The sequence below is a fragment of the Penaeus monodon genome, chromosome 43 (genome assembly GCF_015228065.2).
Source record: "Penaeus monodon isolate SGIC_2016 chromosome 43, NSTDA_Pmon_1, whole genome shotgun sequence".
In the NCBI taxonomy this organism is placed as follows: domain Eukaryota; kingdom Metazoa; phylum Arthropoda; class Malacostraca; order Decapoda; family Penaeidae; genus Penaeus; species Penaeus monodon.
The window spans coordinates 23063469-23078669 of NC_051428.1; the positions used below are offsets into that span (position 1 = coordinate 23063469).

A 15201-nucleotide genomic window follows, 5' to 3' on the forward strand; every position below is an offset into this window, starting at 1 on the left:
GCACAGAACCTGAATATGCATAATGGCAATTTTATTATTGATGATGATAAGTGACTAAAGAATACACTACTAATTTCAGCAACATGCATTATGGTAATTATAGTACTGATGATAGGAAATGACTAATGAATTCACTAACTATTACGTTTTATCTAGTAATTACTTACTAGATAAAACAATTTAAAAAGGGATTAACGTGGGGATGTCATTAACTTTACCTCTCTATTGACTACATACTTCTTTAAAGTTGTAAAAGTGCCCTTATAAAACATTATTGTACCACCCGCTTGTAATATTTAAGGATTGAAAATAAAAGAAACATACATTTAACTTACATTTATTAGCCACACATTCATTATCATCCCTTGTTTGTGAAACTGTCCAGTCATTCTCCATGATACATGAGATAATATTTCTTTACTTGGGTTTGATCACTGAAGTAATTTTCGAAATGATATACATATTTCTTTCAGTGATATTTTCCTTCAAACGTTGAGAAGTGACGCGAATCGAGCAAAGCGTAGAAATGTAAGTTACAGATTTGGTGATGTATCAAGGAATAAATATATACTGGCGACAGCTTCAACTTCATCCCGTCCGCCTCTCATTCACCCAAGAAGGTACCCCCGGCCGAGAGCAGTTTTCAGCCGAAGAAGGAGGGGGGCTTGCACACGTGTTCCTGCAGGCACCTGTCATAGCAGCACTTGTCAACTCCGCCACACCTATAGTCGTTGGAGCAGGTGATGGGGCGCAGGCCGCGCACGCTGACCGGGCACGTGGGGCGCACGATGGGGCAGTCGAGTGGCTTGGTGCCGACGGGGCCCTCGGGCTCCAGGTCGGTCTCGCAGCAATACACTTGGTTCTCCGGGTTCCTGCACCAGTACCTGCACTGGCTGGATCCTTGGGAGATACCGGCTCCCGGGAAGCCTCCGATACCACCGAAACCTCCAGGGAAGCCGCCTCCTTGGAATCCTCCGGCACCGGGGAAGCCACCGCCGAAGCCACCACCGAAACCGCTGTTGAGGCCACCGCCGAAGCCTCCGGTGAAGAACCTGTTGGATCCTCGCCCGTTGTTCGCCGAGGCCGCCGCCAGGACGCAACACAGGATAACGACGCTCACACCCTAGAAACAGAAGCCAAATGTTGAGTTGTATCGAAATGAATGGATACACGAAAAAATAACTAACAAACAGATAGGCATAAAAATAAAGACGTATTTCCCAACCAAGGTATGACTGTGAGGAAATACTTTATGAGCACAAATGGTCATCTTACGCGCATGTAATGATACATAAGAGAATCAAAGAAGGATGCACATCTACTAGGGAGTGCGAATGCAATAATAAATTGGCACTGGGTTTTAACATTCACTGCTAGGCATCATACAAGTTCTTGTGTATTCCGAACTCGTCATTGTGTTATTTGTTGGATCATGACCAGTTTTCCCATTTCTATGATATCCCTTGTATTTTACCAAGGCCAACTAGAGAAGAATGAGAATCAGTATATCAGTGACTCGTTCGTATTTTAGATATTTGTATGTATTACATCTTACTACATGTCTACAGCATATACTATGCGTCAATGTTTCTCAGCGTCTACATCTTCAACGAATCTCTCGGGAAAGCACTGCACATAAAAAATTGTGAATGTGCACACCCACACCCACATATATGCATGTCTGTAAGTGTGTGTGTGTTCTCTTAGAACTACGCAGTGCTTGAAAGTCATGCACTGAAATTCGGAAATGCTTTTCATCTCTTAGAAAGCCTTCGGGATATTCACCACTTACTGACACTGAACTCCATAAATAACTAGCATATTCAATATAATATCTCTCTACATATATTCTTTATAGTTTAATCCACTATCTTTTATTCAATACATGGTTTATGAAAGCTTCTTTGTTTTGTTAAGTAACCACTCACAACTGTGCCTCACTTCTATTTTTTTCCGGAAAACCAAAATTATTACTTTTTTCTCGCCTAGTATATACTTTTACGTGAATGCATTAAATATATACCCCCTTTGACTGCATGCATATCCTGTAACTCAAGATTTCAAGTTGGAAATGTATGTCCAACCGGCTTCGTTTTATAGTGCCACTAATTCTTCCTGTATTCTACATTTTCTTATATTTCCAGTTTGTCTTATTAATCATTGCATCTCTTCCGTATTGCTTGATAACTATGGAATCAATACATCATTTAGTTGTTTTTTTATGACGATATGATTAATATTACTTGCCTGTACCGCGATTTAAACAAAGCTGTCACTGTTCCTATTATTATCTCAGTTTTATTGATTATCAATTAAACTGCATATTGCTATCATTATGTAACTTATCATTACCTCAGTTTATATTGGTTATGAACAGAAGAACTGATAAATAGTGTTTGCACCTATATATTAAGACATATTAATTCCAGCGATTTAGATTTGTAGGCTTATAGTTTAAGACTGCTTTTACAAGTCTGCATTCCTTTCTACACGTGTTTCTGGTTCACAACTACATCACTCAACGAAACTAAGAACAGAGCTTACCTTCATGATAGACGCTCGTGTAAGTGGGAATAGCATTGGTTAACGCATGCTGCCTGCTTATATACTAGCTCTAACTGCCACTCCCCCACCTCTGGAACCCCGCCTCCTCTCCCCTATGCGTTTACGTCCTCCACCCCTGAGTCCTCTCTCTTCTCCCTTACACCCCTCCCCTACTCAACCCACCTATCTCCTCCCCCCTACCGACCGACACTCCTGCCTCCCTCCCCCTTTCTCCAACCTTACTTCCAGGAACCAGGTCCCCCTGTGCTGATACTATGGTCTGGCGCTTCCCGTTATTGCCTCACACCAGTTTTGTCTGGGTTTTCCAAGTCTTTTTAGCAGGAAGGATTCGTGGGTAATATTTTGCTTTTGGCTAGTGAAGATTTTGGTCTTTCTTGTAATGATTATTTCTGCTCTTTTTATTTTCTCATGTTATATACTATGTGTACATGTAAGTATATCGCTCAAACACACATACACACACACGTATACAAATTTATACAGTATATATAGCAGACCACATGTTCTGTAGACACAAAGATAGACATTCCTGAATCATCTGTCTTCCGAGTGCTAATTCGGTGAACATTTTGATTTTGGGTGACTTAGAAAAGAAAGAAAAAATATATATATATTAAATAAATAGGGTACATGACGCCTTCATTCTGTTATTTAAAAATTTCGAACAAGTGATGCAAATTATAGAATAAATATTTAGAACAGATACAATAATAAAAATCCCTACGATATGGCAACACATCATAGGTACTTCGTACATTTCGTCCCTCTTAACCCCCCTCCCCCTCTCTGTCTCCACCCCCCTACACCCCTCTCCGCCCCCCTCCCCCGGTCATACCTCCCCCTCCCTCCGTGCTACTCATCCTCCCCTTCCATTGCCCCACCACCCCGTCCATTCTTCTCCCCTTCCCCGTCCCTATCAATACCCCTCCGTGCCCTTACTCCGTCCGACCCCCCATCCCCCTCCACCGTCTGTACCCTCACGCCCTCAGTACCCCCACCGCCCCCTTTATCCCTCCCCCGCCCATGCTCCCACCCCTCTTATTACCCATCCTCCATCATTACCCTCCCCCACTCCCTCCATATTCCTCCCCCATCCCTCCCCCTCCACACCCCTCACATCCCTCCCCCTCCACACCCCTTATATGCCTCCCCCTCCATGCACCTCCCCCTTACACCCCCCCAACCCCCACCTCCATCTCGACCTTTCCTTCTTCCTTTTTGCATTCACCTTGAGCGCTCCTTAAAGAAATGCAACTCGCGCTGCGCAGTACACGTTGAGGAGGAGAATTTTTCTTGCATTCTGAGAGGGATTCGTGCTTCGGTGATTGGTACTTTATCGCTGTTTGTATGTTTTTGTTGTGTCGTTGTAGGCTTGAGATTTTATTATGATTTTTCGTAACCGGGAGTAACTACAGTCCGTAGAATATGTGTAACATGAATAAATCCATATAGGCATCTGGTCATGTATATGAAAAGATGTGTGTGTATGTATGTATATATACACACATATACATATGTATTCATATATACATGTGTGTATATATATATACATATACATAAATACATACATAAATACATACGCGCATATTTTTGGTGACTATTTTGGTAAGCAAGGCTTGTCATTTATACTTTTCAGTTTTAAAGAGCTCTTCGGTGATGCATTTAGAAACATTCTTTTTTCCAGTAAACTATGTAACACATTGGGATTGGAATACAGTTAAAGTATTTTTATATAATACCAATAAAACAGTAAATTGCAGGAAAATTTTAGTTACTTTAATCCCTTCATTACAAGAATTACGATCTTAATATTCCTAAGATAATGAATTCACCTGAAGGAATAATGTTTTTCCCGTTTTCTATGGGAACAGTGGTGGTGGTGGCGACTATACTTAAAGTAGCAATCTAATATTCCACACACACACACACACACACACATACACGCACACACACACACACACACACACACACACACACACACACACACACACACACACACACACACACACACACACACACACACACATAGTAGTAATAATGGTATTGTCACTTCAGAGTAATAATAGTAATTATGAAACTGTAATTTAGGTATATAGACATCAATAATAATAATAATCGGATCGACACTTCGGTAAGGAGAGAATAATAATAGTAAATATGATACTGTCACTTCGGGAAGTAGTCAACAATAATGGTATTGTAAGTAGAAAACAATAATGACATTGTCACTTCGGGAAGCTAAAAGCAATAATGATATTGTCACAAACCGTTGCGAGAACATCGGTTGGCCGCTAGGGAGGCTTGTGGTAGTGAAGAGTATAGATGGCCTTAGTAATGACAATGTTAATGATAATAAGTATAATACTGATGATCATAACGATAGCAATGATAAAATGAGTAATAATGAGAGCGATAATGATAGTACTCATATTATTGTCATCCGTTAGTGATGATTTTTATTACCATTATTATTGTAATTATTATCATTATTATTACAATGATAATTTTGTTGTTGTTATCATTAGTACTATAACCGTTATTGCTAAAACCATTATTGCAATTACCATTGTTATTATTATTGCCATCATCATCATTCTCATCATTACTTTTATCATTATCCATCTTGTTATTAATATTGTCATTGTTCTCAGCACTACTATTATTATGAGTGTTATTATCATTATTACTATCATGATTATAATAATTGTTATTATCACTATTTTTAATATCGTTAACTTTTGTAATCAAACTTTTCACTTTTTATGGCAACCTTCACTTCTTTAGTTACAGAAATTATTTCATATCTAAACTGTATACTTTTATATGAGCCAAATTACAAACATATACACACAAACAAAAAATATATATGTAAAAAATCTAAATTTATGACGCCTTTCAGAGTTGTATTGACCATTAAATGGCATCAAAGTTCTATGCTGAACTGGAAGTGCATTACCTTCTTAACGGACATAATTCTATTACTATGGAGAAATAGTTGGAGGTTTATTATCTAAGGTACTTGTCGTAAACATCCGAGATCGATCGTTAAAATGGGAATCAAAGGGGTAACCAAAAATCAGAAGATTTAGGTATTCATGCCTTTATTATATGAAAATAAAAATGTTCGGATCACAGATTTCACATCCTCCGTTCATAATCGAAGAACGATCTTTCACTATTTATCTTGGATACCTAGCTTTAAAATGGGAGATGGTTATTGAAAAATGAGGGAGGTTTGCATACGTGTTCTCCCAAACACCTGTCGAAGCAACACTTATCGAGGCCAGCACACTTGAAGTCGTTGGAACAGGTATTGGGGGGCCCATGGAAACGTGGGCATGTGGGACGGACTTGTGGGCAATCCAGTGGCTTGGTGCCAACAGGTGTCTCTGGTTCATGCACCGTCTCGCAGCAGTAGGCTTGACCCTCCGGAGTCTTGCACCAATATCGGCATTCACTTGGGCCATTGGAGATTCCACTGCCACCGTGTATTCCACCAATGATACCGCCACCATGAATTCCACCATGGATTCCGCCACCATTAAAACCGCTGCCGAAGAGACCGCTTCCGTGGACGCCAGCGAAGGCTCCAGGAAGGAATCTGTTGGATCCTTGTCCACCTCTCCTTCGGTCTACACCGGCGGAGACGGTCACCAGGAGGCAACACACAATCACGGCTTTGATGCTCTGTAAGAGGAGATAACAAAATTATCGACTGTAATATATAAAGAATTAGTTGTGCTTATAAAACCACTATGACAATCCACTGTTTAAAAAGTTAAGACAACATAATTAAAAAAAAAAAAAAAAACATAAGAAATAGTGAAACATAGTTATCATCGTATCCCGAAAGATGCACTCACATTCATTGCTGACTAGAAGTGTAATGTGGCGAGTGAGAGTTGCAACCTCGTTTATATACAGGAACTGGCAACTACCCCTCCCCACCCCTCACATGTCTCGCCAGTCGGGGTATCCCGTGACGCAACTATGACGTTTCCTGCCAAGTTAAATTCCCAGGGGTCGTTGTTACGTCTCGTGCAAATAATAATTCTTCTGTTGAACCAAACATCGGTTAGTCTTTCTGTTTACCTTTATGGTAAAGTTAAAAAGGGCGCTGAAAATAAATAGAACAGTAAGAGGTTTTACAAAGAAATGCCTAGATTTCTCATCATTATAATAATTTTATCACTCGTGTCGGTAATATTTGCACCAATTAATTTTATTAGCTATAATCGATACCATGATTATCTCTAGTGATAGTAGTCCTATTATTTTTTGTATAGGTATTTCCTTTTGTTCATGAGTACAGTAACTTTAAGATTTAAGATTTTCCTTGGTATAAAGTGGACTGTTACTAACATCGCTGTTATCATTATCAATAAGATTATTGTTATTGAGGATTTTTTGTTGCTATTATTCTGATAAATACAAAGAATATAATTATCATCATTACATATACTGTAATAATTTCTTGTCAGATTATACCGACAATAAAATCCTATTGACAGGTAAATGACAGGTTATACAGGTTACTTTTTTCACGTGAGAAACTTTGGGCTCGATGACGTCACACTATATGATAGTATTACACTATATCTAATTCTACAATGGAATGAATAACCCAATCATATGCATTACAAAACAATATTCCCACATTCATCAGGTATTAAATTGATTCACTGCCGTCCAAAACCATAAGTATACCTTTAGAGTAGACCATAATATATATGTTGGTTTTCACTTCAGAGTAGAGCTATTTATAGCGTTGTCTGTTGCCTGGCTCTTTCAGCCACTATGAAACATGGATTGCCAACGAAAATTCAGTAGATCAAAGGAGAGGGCAGCGATCAAAGAGATTCGATTACTGTTAAACTACTCCTGGAGAACAGGATCGGAATGGGATAGAATTTGCTTTTTTTCCATAAGCCATATTAATAACAACGAAATAGAATGCTTAACAGAGTGTTTTCCTTTGTTGTTTGAAACAAGATTATACAGAAGGTGAAATAGATGAAAATTTACCACCCAAGATACTCTATACAAACCTACGAGATCTGTTGTTAAAATGGGGATCAGAGGAATAAACAAACATCAGAAAGCTGAGTATTCACTAAGTATTCATAGATTTACTATAAGAAAAAAAGTACTGTCAAATCACAGATTTCACATCCTCCGTCAATAAATATTCCTAATCCAATGTATGCATAAAACTGCCTACAAAATCAAGTTTTATGCAACATTCATAATATGATAAATTAGTAGAAAAACGTTTAAACATTTTCATGGCTCGTGAGATACAGTTCATGCATTTCGACTTTATATTCACCTGAAATTATATGTATTTTGGATGAAGATAAAATTCAAACATATGTGCCATAAACATATCAGTTCTTATTCGCATCTACATTTATCACAACGAACTCAGTTCCACGAAAAACTAGGCTTATTTACTACCCTTTTTGATTTAAAAAATGATAGATCTATATATATTCCGATTACTTTTTTCCAGTGTTCCATTTGATTATTCTAATCTAGACGAAGGGAACAAAGAAATGCAAATATAAACATATAAGGATTTATTATTCAAAAATAAATATCTATGAATCACATATTTTCTATCTTCCGTTACCAACCGGAAAACCGATGACTATATATTAGCAATAACCACCCTTAAAAGGGGAGATGATTATTGAAAAATGAGGGAGGTTTGCACACGTGTTCTCCCAAACACCTGTCAAAGCAACACTTATCGAGGCCAGCACACTTGTAGTCGTTGGAACAGGTATTGGGAGGCCCATGGAAACGTGGGCATGTAGGACGGACTTGTGGGCAATTGAGTGGCTTGGTACCAACAGGTGTCTCTGGTTCATGCACCGTCTCGCAGCAGTAGGCTTGACCCTCCGGAGTCTTGCACCAATATCTGCATTGGCTTGGTCCATTAGAGATTCCACCGCCGATAATACCACTACCACCGTGGAATCCACCATGGATACCGCCATGGATTCCACCACCGTGGACGCCAGCGAAGCCTCCAGGAAGGAATCTGTTGGATCCTTGTCCACCTCTCCTTCGGTCTACACCGGCGGAGACGGCCACCACGAGGCAACACACAATCACGGCTTTGATGCTCTGCAAGAGGAGATAAGGGAATTATCTATCATGATGCATATTGGCTAATAGTTGCTAAAGTAGAATGATATCTGGTTTATGATCAACCGAGTTCGCAACAGGATATAAACATGAAAATGCCTCTATAAATTGTCGAACTAAATACTGCAGCGCATCTTGCAAATAGCACTCACATTCATTGTTGGTTAAAGCTTAGCTGTGCAATGTGAAGAGTGGAAGTGCAACGTCGCTTATATACAGGAACTGGCGGCCGCCTCCCCTCCCCTTCCCCTACCTCTCCGCTTCGCTAGTAGGGATATCCCACGCCAGCGGCACTTCCTGGTATCGCGGATGGTTTTCCATTTCGCTTTTTGCGAAATACTTTGATTCTTCTTTCTTTATTTTCATTGATGACAAAGATGGAAATATAAAGATAGAAAACGGAAAAGTCAGTTAACAGGAGATTCTGTTTTTGATTAGATAATGTGAGTCTGCAGAATTTCTAATCACTAAAATGAAGTCTTGTTGGTCATCTATACAAAACTGGCATTTGAAACAGAAAGACTGATTATCAGTATTTACCTGTACTTCTACTAAAATCGCTACCTATATAGTCACCTTCCTCAATCACGAGGAAGAACTCCCTAACAATCTTAATCCTTACTTCTTTTATCATAATGTCTCTTCTACATCAGTTTCATAAGGGTTCAGGGGATAGAGAATCGGCGGGTCTATTTTACACGTGCGAAGTTTCAGCTCGTTCTTAATTTAATATAGAAAATGAAAATACTATATGCCAGAAAAAAAGAGGAAGCACAGTTCTTGACATTGGCAACACTCAATTCTGTGGCTACTTGACTTGTATTTTCCTCTGTGACGTCATCAGCCATGTGCTCAGTGACGTTGCCTTCCAGAACCCTGTTTAAGTCACCCCTCCCTCCCTCCTCCCGCTGTGTCTCTGCTGTTTTCCCACTTTCATTTTTTTTCGTAAAGATAATTAGCTAATAATTAATTAATCAGTAAATGATATATTAATACCTGAATAAAAAATAATATCAGGGAAAAGAAACTTAAAAAATAATGGGTGGAATCTAATAACTTACGTGTACAGTGTTATTTATCATATTTTTAGCAGTATCAATACCGCTGTCACATTCATCTTATAATCGAATGTAGGGTGTGTGCTTTGTATTTTTTTCTTACAAATGCTTATACAATAGTTAATCCTCGGAGGGAGGAAGAGTGAGAGGAAAGGAGGAAATGGAAGAAGAGGCAGGTTACAGGCAGGATGGATGAATGGAGGAAGGCAGGCAGGGAAGGGGAAGTGTGCGTATGTCTATACGAATATGTATGTTTTCACAAGACCTTTCATAATTTTGAAGACAGTGGTAAAGTGGGACGTGGGAAGTTTTAATCAAACTGATTTCAATGGAAATTCCTTTATCTAATATAATGTATTTTACGTCATTCGCAATGCGATAAAGTGGGAGTTTATGGTTGATTGTACTTCATATCCATGTTCAGTTTGATTATAATTTAGATCCAGGGATTAAACAATGCAAGATGTCTATATATAAAAAATTATTATTAAAGAATAAATATCTACACATCACAGATTTCCTATCTTCCATTATAAACTGGAAAACCAATAATTCCTTACTAGCGATAACCACATTTAAAAGGGGAGGTGATTGTTGAAAAATGAGGGAGGTTTGCATACGTGTTCTCCCAAACACCTATCAAAGCAACACTTATCGAGGCCAGCACACTTGTAGTCGTTGGAACAGGTAGTGGGGGGTCCATGGAATCGTGGGCATGTAGGACGGACTTGTGGGCAATTGAGTGGCTTGGTACCAACAGGTGTCTCTGGTTCATGCACCGTCTCGCAGCAGTAGGCTTGGCCCTCCGGAGTCTTGCACCAATATCTGCATTGGCTTGGGGCATTAGAAATTCCACCGCCAATAATAGCACTACCACCGTGGATGCCACCTCCATGGATACCACCACCATGAATTCCACTACCATGGATTCCGTCACCATGAATACTAGCGCCGAAGAAACCGCCTCCCTGGACGCCTCCGAAGCCTCCAGGAAGGAATCTGTTGGATCCTTGTCCACCTCTCCTACGGTCTACACCGGCGGAGACGGCCACCAGGAGGCAACACGTAATCGCGGCTTTGATGCTCTGCAAGAAGAGGTGACGAAATAATACATCATGATACATATTAGTTTACTGTTGTTAGATTTAAAGTATATATATATATATAGTATAATGCATCTTGCTACTCACATTCATTGTTGGTTAGAGGATAGCTGTGTAATGTAGAGAATTAAAGATGCAACGTCGCTTATATACTGGAACTGGTGCCCGCCTCCCATCCCCCTCCCCTACCTCTCCGCTACGCCAGCCGGGATATCCCAAGCCAGCGGCGTGAACTTCCATGTATCGCGTATGGTTTTCCATTTCACTTCTTGCGAAATACTTTAATTCCTCTTCCCTTTTTTCACTAATGACGAAGATCAAAGTGACAGTAACAGAAACAAAAGGAACGGAAAAAAGTCAGCCAGCAGGAAAATGAGTGTTTAATTATTAAATACGGGTCAGCTAAACAAAAATGGCATTTGGCATTTATTCAATCATGGACATGAGGAAGGTGGGGAGTGCAAACATGATGGAAGAAGGGAGGAGGGTAAAGCGGGAACAGGGTGTAAACAGGACCAAAGAAGGAAGAGAGAATACTAGCAGAATAGAAGGAGGGGAAGGGTACAAGCAGTAATGTGGCAAAGTTATGTGATTGAGGGAGGGAAGAGAGCTCAAACGGAATGGAAGGAGGCAGGTAATGAGGGGGGACGGGATGGAGCGAAGAGTGTACAAAGAGATTGGAAAGAGATAGGGTGAGGCAAAGGAAGAAGGGTGCACGTAAGTATCAGGCATGGATGGAGGGAATGATGGAAGGAGCAGGTTACAGACAGGATGGATGAAGGAGGAAAGTAGGGAGAGGGGAGAGTGAATGGAAGGGTTGCTAAGTAATTTCCAAACTCTACGACGTCAAACTAAACAGTTTCTGCATAATTATGAAGTTCTCTGTATGGTTTAACATGTGTTGCTGTAGCAAATGTAAATTTCACTATGCAGTTTACATTCACAAAATGACATACGGATATAGATTATGATAAAACTCCTTCGAATTAGTTAAGAAAGAAGTGAATTCGCATTCAAAAAGTGGTATGACAGCCATATATATCCCTACTTAAGATTAAATTAATCAAGCATTACTCGCAAACCAAGTCAATGAATTAGAAAAAAGGAAGAGATTCCTGAAGATGGCAACACTTGACGCGAAGACCCGTTCTATATTCTGTGACGTCATTGGCCACAAACTTGATGACTTGACTGTGACGACACCTTCTAAAACCCAGTGTTGTTGTTTTTCCCCGGCTATCCTCCCTCCCTCTGTTGATGTAACTTTGTAACCTCTCTCCTCGTGTTCTTGATATTTGCATGGGCGATAGTATATGAGCATATACAGACATTTATACATTTACTAGCTCTTTTATAGTTTTTAAGATAGTGATAACCAGAGGTAGGGGAATCTCCATCGTAACAAATGCCCATAACATTATGAGTTTTACTTCATTCACAATACAGTAATATATACTGTGTATATGTATATATATATATATATATATATATATATATATATATATATATATATATATATATATATATATATATATATATATATATATATATATATATATATATATATATATAACGATTTAATATTGAAAATAAATACCCAAAAATCACAGCTTTCCTATTTCCCGTTATTAACCGATAGCCCATTATTAATAATAATTTCCTTTCATAGGGGAGATAACCTAACCTAACCCAAGATATTCTATACAATCCTAGGAACCTGTTGTTAAAATAGGGATCAACTTAACAAACAAGCATCAAAAAGTTCAGTACTCATTAAGCATGCATATATATATACTATAAGAAAACATTGTTATAACACAAATTTCTCCCCATGTTATCAGTCGGGAAAATCCCATTCATTCTTTGCTCGAGATAACCAGAAATGGAAAATGTTTGCTGGAAAAAGTGCGTGTTTCTTAAAACATGGAAACACAAGAATACATGGATACGCATACTTGAATCGCCATGTATTCCTAATTCAATGTATTAAGAAAACAGTGCCTATAAAAAGAAGTATTTTATGAAGAAAACAGTGCCTATAAAAAGAAGTATTTTATGGATCACTCTTGATACGATAAATTAGTAGTAAAGTTTTCGAGATTTTTCAAGGCTGATAAGACTCACTAGCAATTATATGTATTTCAGTTGAAGATAAAATTCAGACGCATCTGATAAAAAGTGATGGAGCAAAATATATTCGTATTACTTTTATTCCAGTGTTCTGTTTCATTATGATGTAGACGAAGGGAACAAAGAAATGCAAGGAAGTATAAACATATAAGGATTTATTATTCAATAATAAATATCTACAAATCAAAGATTTACTATTTTCCGTTATCAACCGGAACATCAATGGCTCTTTATTAGCAATAACCAAATTTAAAAGCGGAGATGGTTATTTAAAAATGAGGGAGGTCTACACACGTGTTCTCCCAAATATCTGTTGAAGCAACACTTATCGAGGCCAGCACACTTGTAGTAGTTGGAACATGTAATGGGGGGTCCTGGAAACGCGGGCATGTAGGACGGACTTGTGGGCAATTGAGTGTCTTGGTTCCAACAGGTGTCTCTGGTTCATGCAGCAGTAGGCTTGACCCTCCGGAGTCTTGCCCCAATAGCTGCATTGGCTTGGGCCATTGGAGATTCCACCGCCGATAATAGCACTACCACCGTGGATTCCACCACCATGAATACCGCCGCCGAAGAGTCCACCTCCGTGGACGCCAGCGAAGCTTCCAGAAAGGAATCTGTTGGATCCTTGCCCACCTTTCCTTTAGTCTACACCGGCGGAGACGGCCACCAAGACCGATGGCTCTTTATTAGCAATAACCACCTTTAAAAGGGGAGATGATTATTGAAAAATGAGGGAGGTTTGCATACGTGTTCTCCCAAACACCTGTCGAAGCAACACTTATCGAGGCCAGCACACTTGTAGTCGTTGGAACAGGTATTGGGGGGACCATGGAATCGTGGGCATGTGGGACGGACTTGTGGGCAATTGAGTGGCTTGGTGCCAACAGGTGTCTCTGGTTCATGCACCGTCTCGCAGCAGTAGGCTTGACCCTCCGGAGTCTTGCACCAATATCTGCATTCACTTGGGCCATTAGAGATTCCACTGCCGATAATAGCACTACCACCGTGTATTCCACTATGGATACCTCCATCATGAATTCCACCATGGATTCCGCCACCATTAAAACCGCTGCCGAAGATATCGCCTCCGTGGACGCCAGCGAAGCCTCCAGGAAGGAATCTGTTGGATCCTTGTCCACCTCTCCTTCGGTCTACACCGGCGGAGACGGTCACCAGGAGGCAACACACAATCACGGCTTTGATGCTCTGTAAGAGGAGATAACAAAATTATCGACTCTGATATGTAAAGAATTAGTTGTGCTTATAAAACCACTATGACGACCCAGTGTTTAAAGAGTTAAGACAACATAATTAAAAAATATATATATAAGAAATAGAGCGAAACATAGTTATCATCGTATCTCGAAAGATGTACTCACATTCATTGCTGACCAGAGGTGTCTGTGTAATGTGGCGAGTGCGAGTTGCAACCTCGTTTATATACAGGAACTGGCAACTACCCCTCCCCACCCCTCACATGTCTCGCCAGTCGGGATATCCCGTGACGCAACTATGACGTTTCCTGCCAAGTTAAATTCCCAGGGGTCGTTGTTACGTCTCGTGCAAATAATAATCTTTCTGTTGAACCAGACATCGGTTACTCTTTCTGTTTACCTTTATGGTAAAGTTAAAAAGGGCGCTGAAAATAGATAGAACAGTAAGAGGTTTTACAAAGAAATGCCTAGATTTCTCATCATTATAATAATTTTATCACTCGTGTCGGTAATATTTGCACCAATTAATTTTATTAGCTATAATCGATACCATGATTATCTCTAGTGATAGTAGTCCTATTATTTTTTGTATAGGTATTTCCTTTTGTTCATTAGTACAGTAACTTTAAGATTTAAGATTTTCCTTTGTATAAAGTGGACTGTTACTAACATCGCTGTTATCATTATCAATAAGATTATTGTTATTGAGGATTTTTTGTTGCTATTATTCTGATAAATACAAAGGATATAATTATCATCATTACATATACTGTAATAATTTCTTGTCAGATTATACCGACAATAAAATCGTATTGACAGGTAAATGACAGGTTATACAGGTTACTTTTTTCAGGTGAGAAACTTTGGGCTCGATGACGTCACACTATGTTATAGTATTACACTATATCTAATTCTACAATGGAATGAATAAGCCAATCATATGCATTACAAAACAATATTCCCACATTCACCAGG

General features: G+C 39.3%; 3 protein-coding genes across 7 annotated transcripts; all 3 read right to left on the minus strand.

Annotated features, from left to right (window-relative positions):
* Positions 1-321: 321 nt before the first annotated feature.
* Positions 322-2573, minus strand: LOC119568379 (small cysteine and glycine repeat-containing protein 2-like). Its single transcript, XM_037916852.1, has 2 exons — positions 2545-2573; positions 322-1123 (listed from the first exon to the last, which is right to left on the minus strand). Exons 1-2 carry the CDS (start codon positions 2548-2550, stop codon positions 644-646), a joined length of 486 nt encoding a protein of 161 aa, XP_037772780.1. The 5' UTR covers positions 2551-2573; the 3' UTR covers positions 322-643.
* Positions 2574-5649: 3076 nt separating this feature from the next.
* LOC119568381 lies at positions 5650-11000 on the minus strand. Of its 5 annotated transcripts, none has more exons than XM_037916858.1 (3): positions 10967-11000; positions 8598-8697; positions 5650-6152 (listed from the first exon to the last, which is right to left on the minus strand). In XM_037916858.1, exons 1-3 carry the CDS (start codon positions 10970-10972, stop codon positions 5764-5766), a joined length of 495 nt encoding a protein of 164 aa, XP_037772786.1. In that variant the 5' UTR covers positions 10973-11000; the 3' UTR covers positions 5650-5763. The 5 variants fall into 5 exon arrangements, with proteins under 5 accessions (XP_037772786.1, XP_037772785.1, XP_037772784.1 ...); XM_037916857.1 differs by lacking the exon at positions 10967-11000 and adding an exon at positions 8871-8953; XM_037916856.1 differs by lacking the exon at positions 8598-8697 and having other exon boundaries at positions 5650-6252; positions 10967-10974.
* A 2146-nt stretch (positions 11001-13146) lies between these two features.
* On the minus strand, positions 13147-14428 carry LOC119568382. Its single transcript, XM_037916859.1, has 2 exons — positions 14392-14428; positions 13147-14218 (listed from the first exon to the last, which is right to left on the minus strand). Exons 1-2 carry the CDS (start codon positions 14395-14397, stop codon positions 13715-13717), a joined length of 510 nt encoding a protein of 169 aa, XP_037772787.1. The 5' UTR covers positions 14398-14428; the 3' UTR covers positions 13147-13714.
* Between the last annotated feature and the right edge of the window lie 773 nt (positions 14429-15201).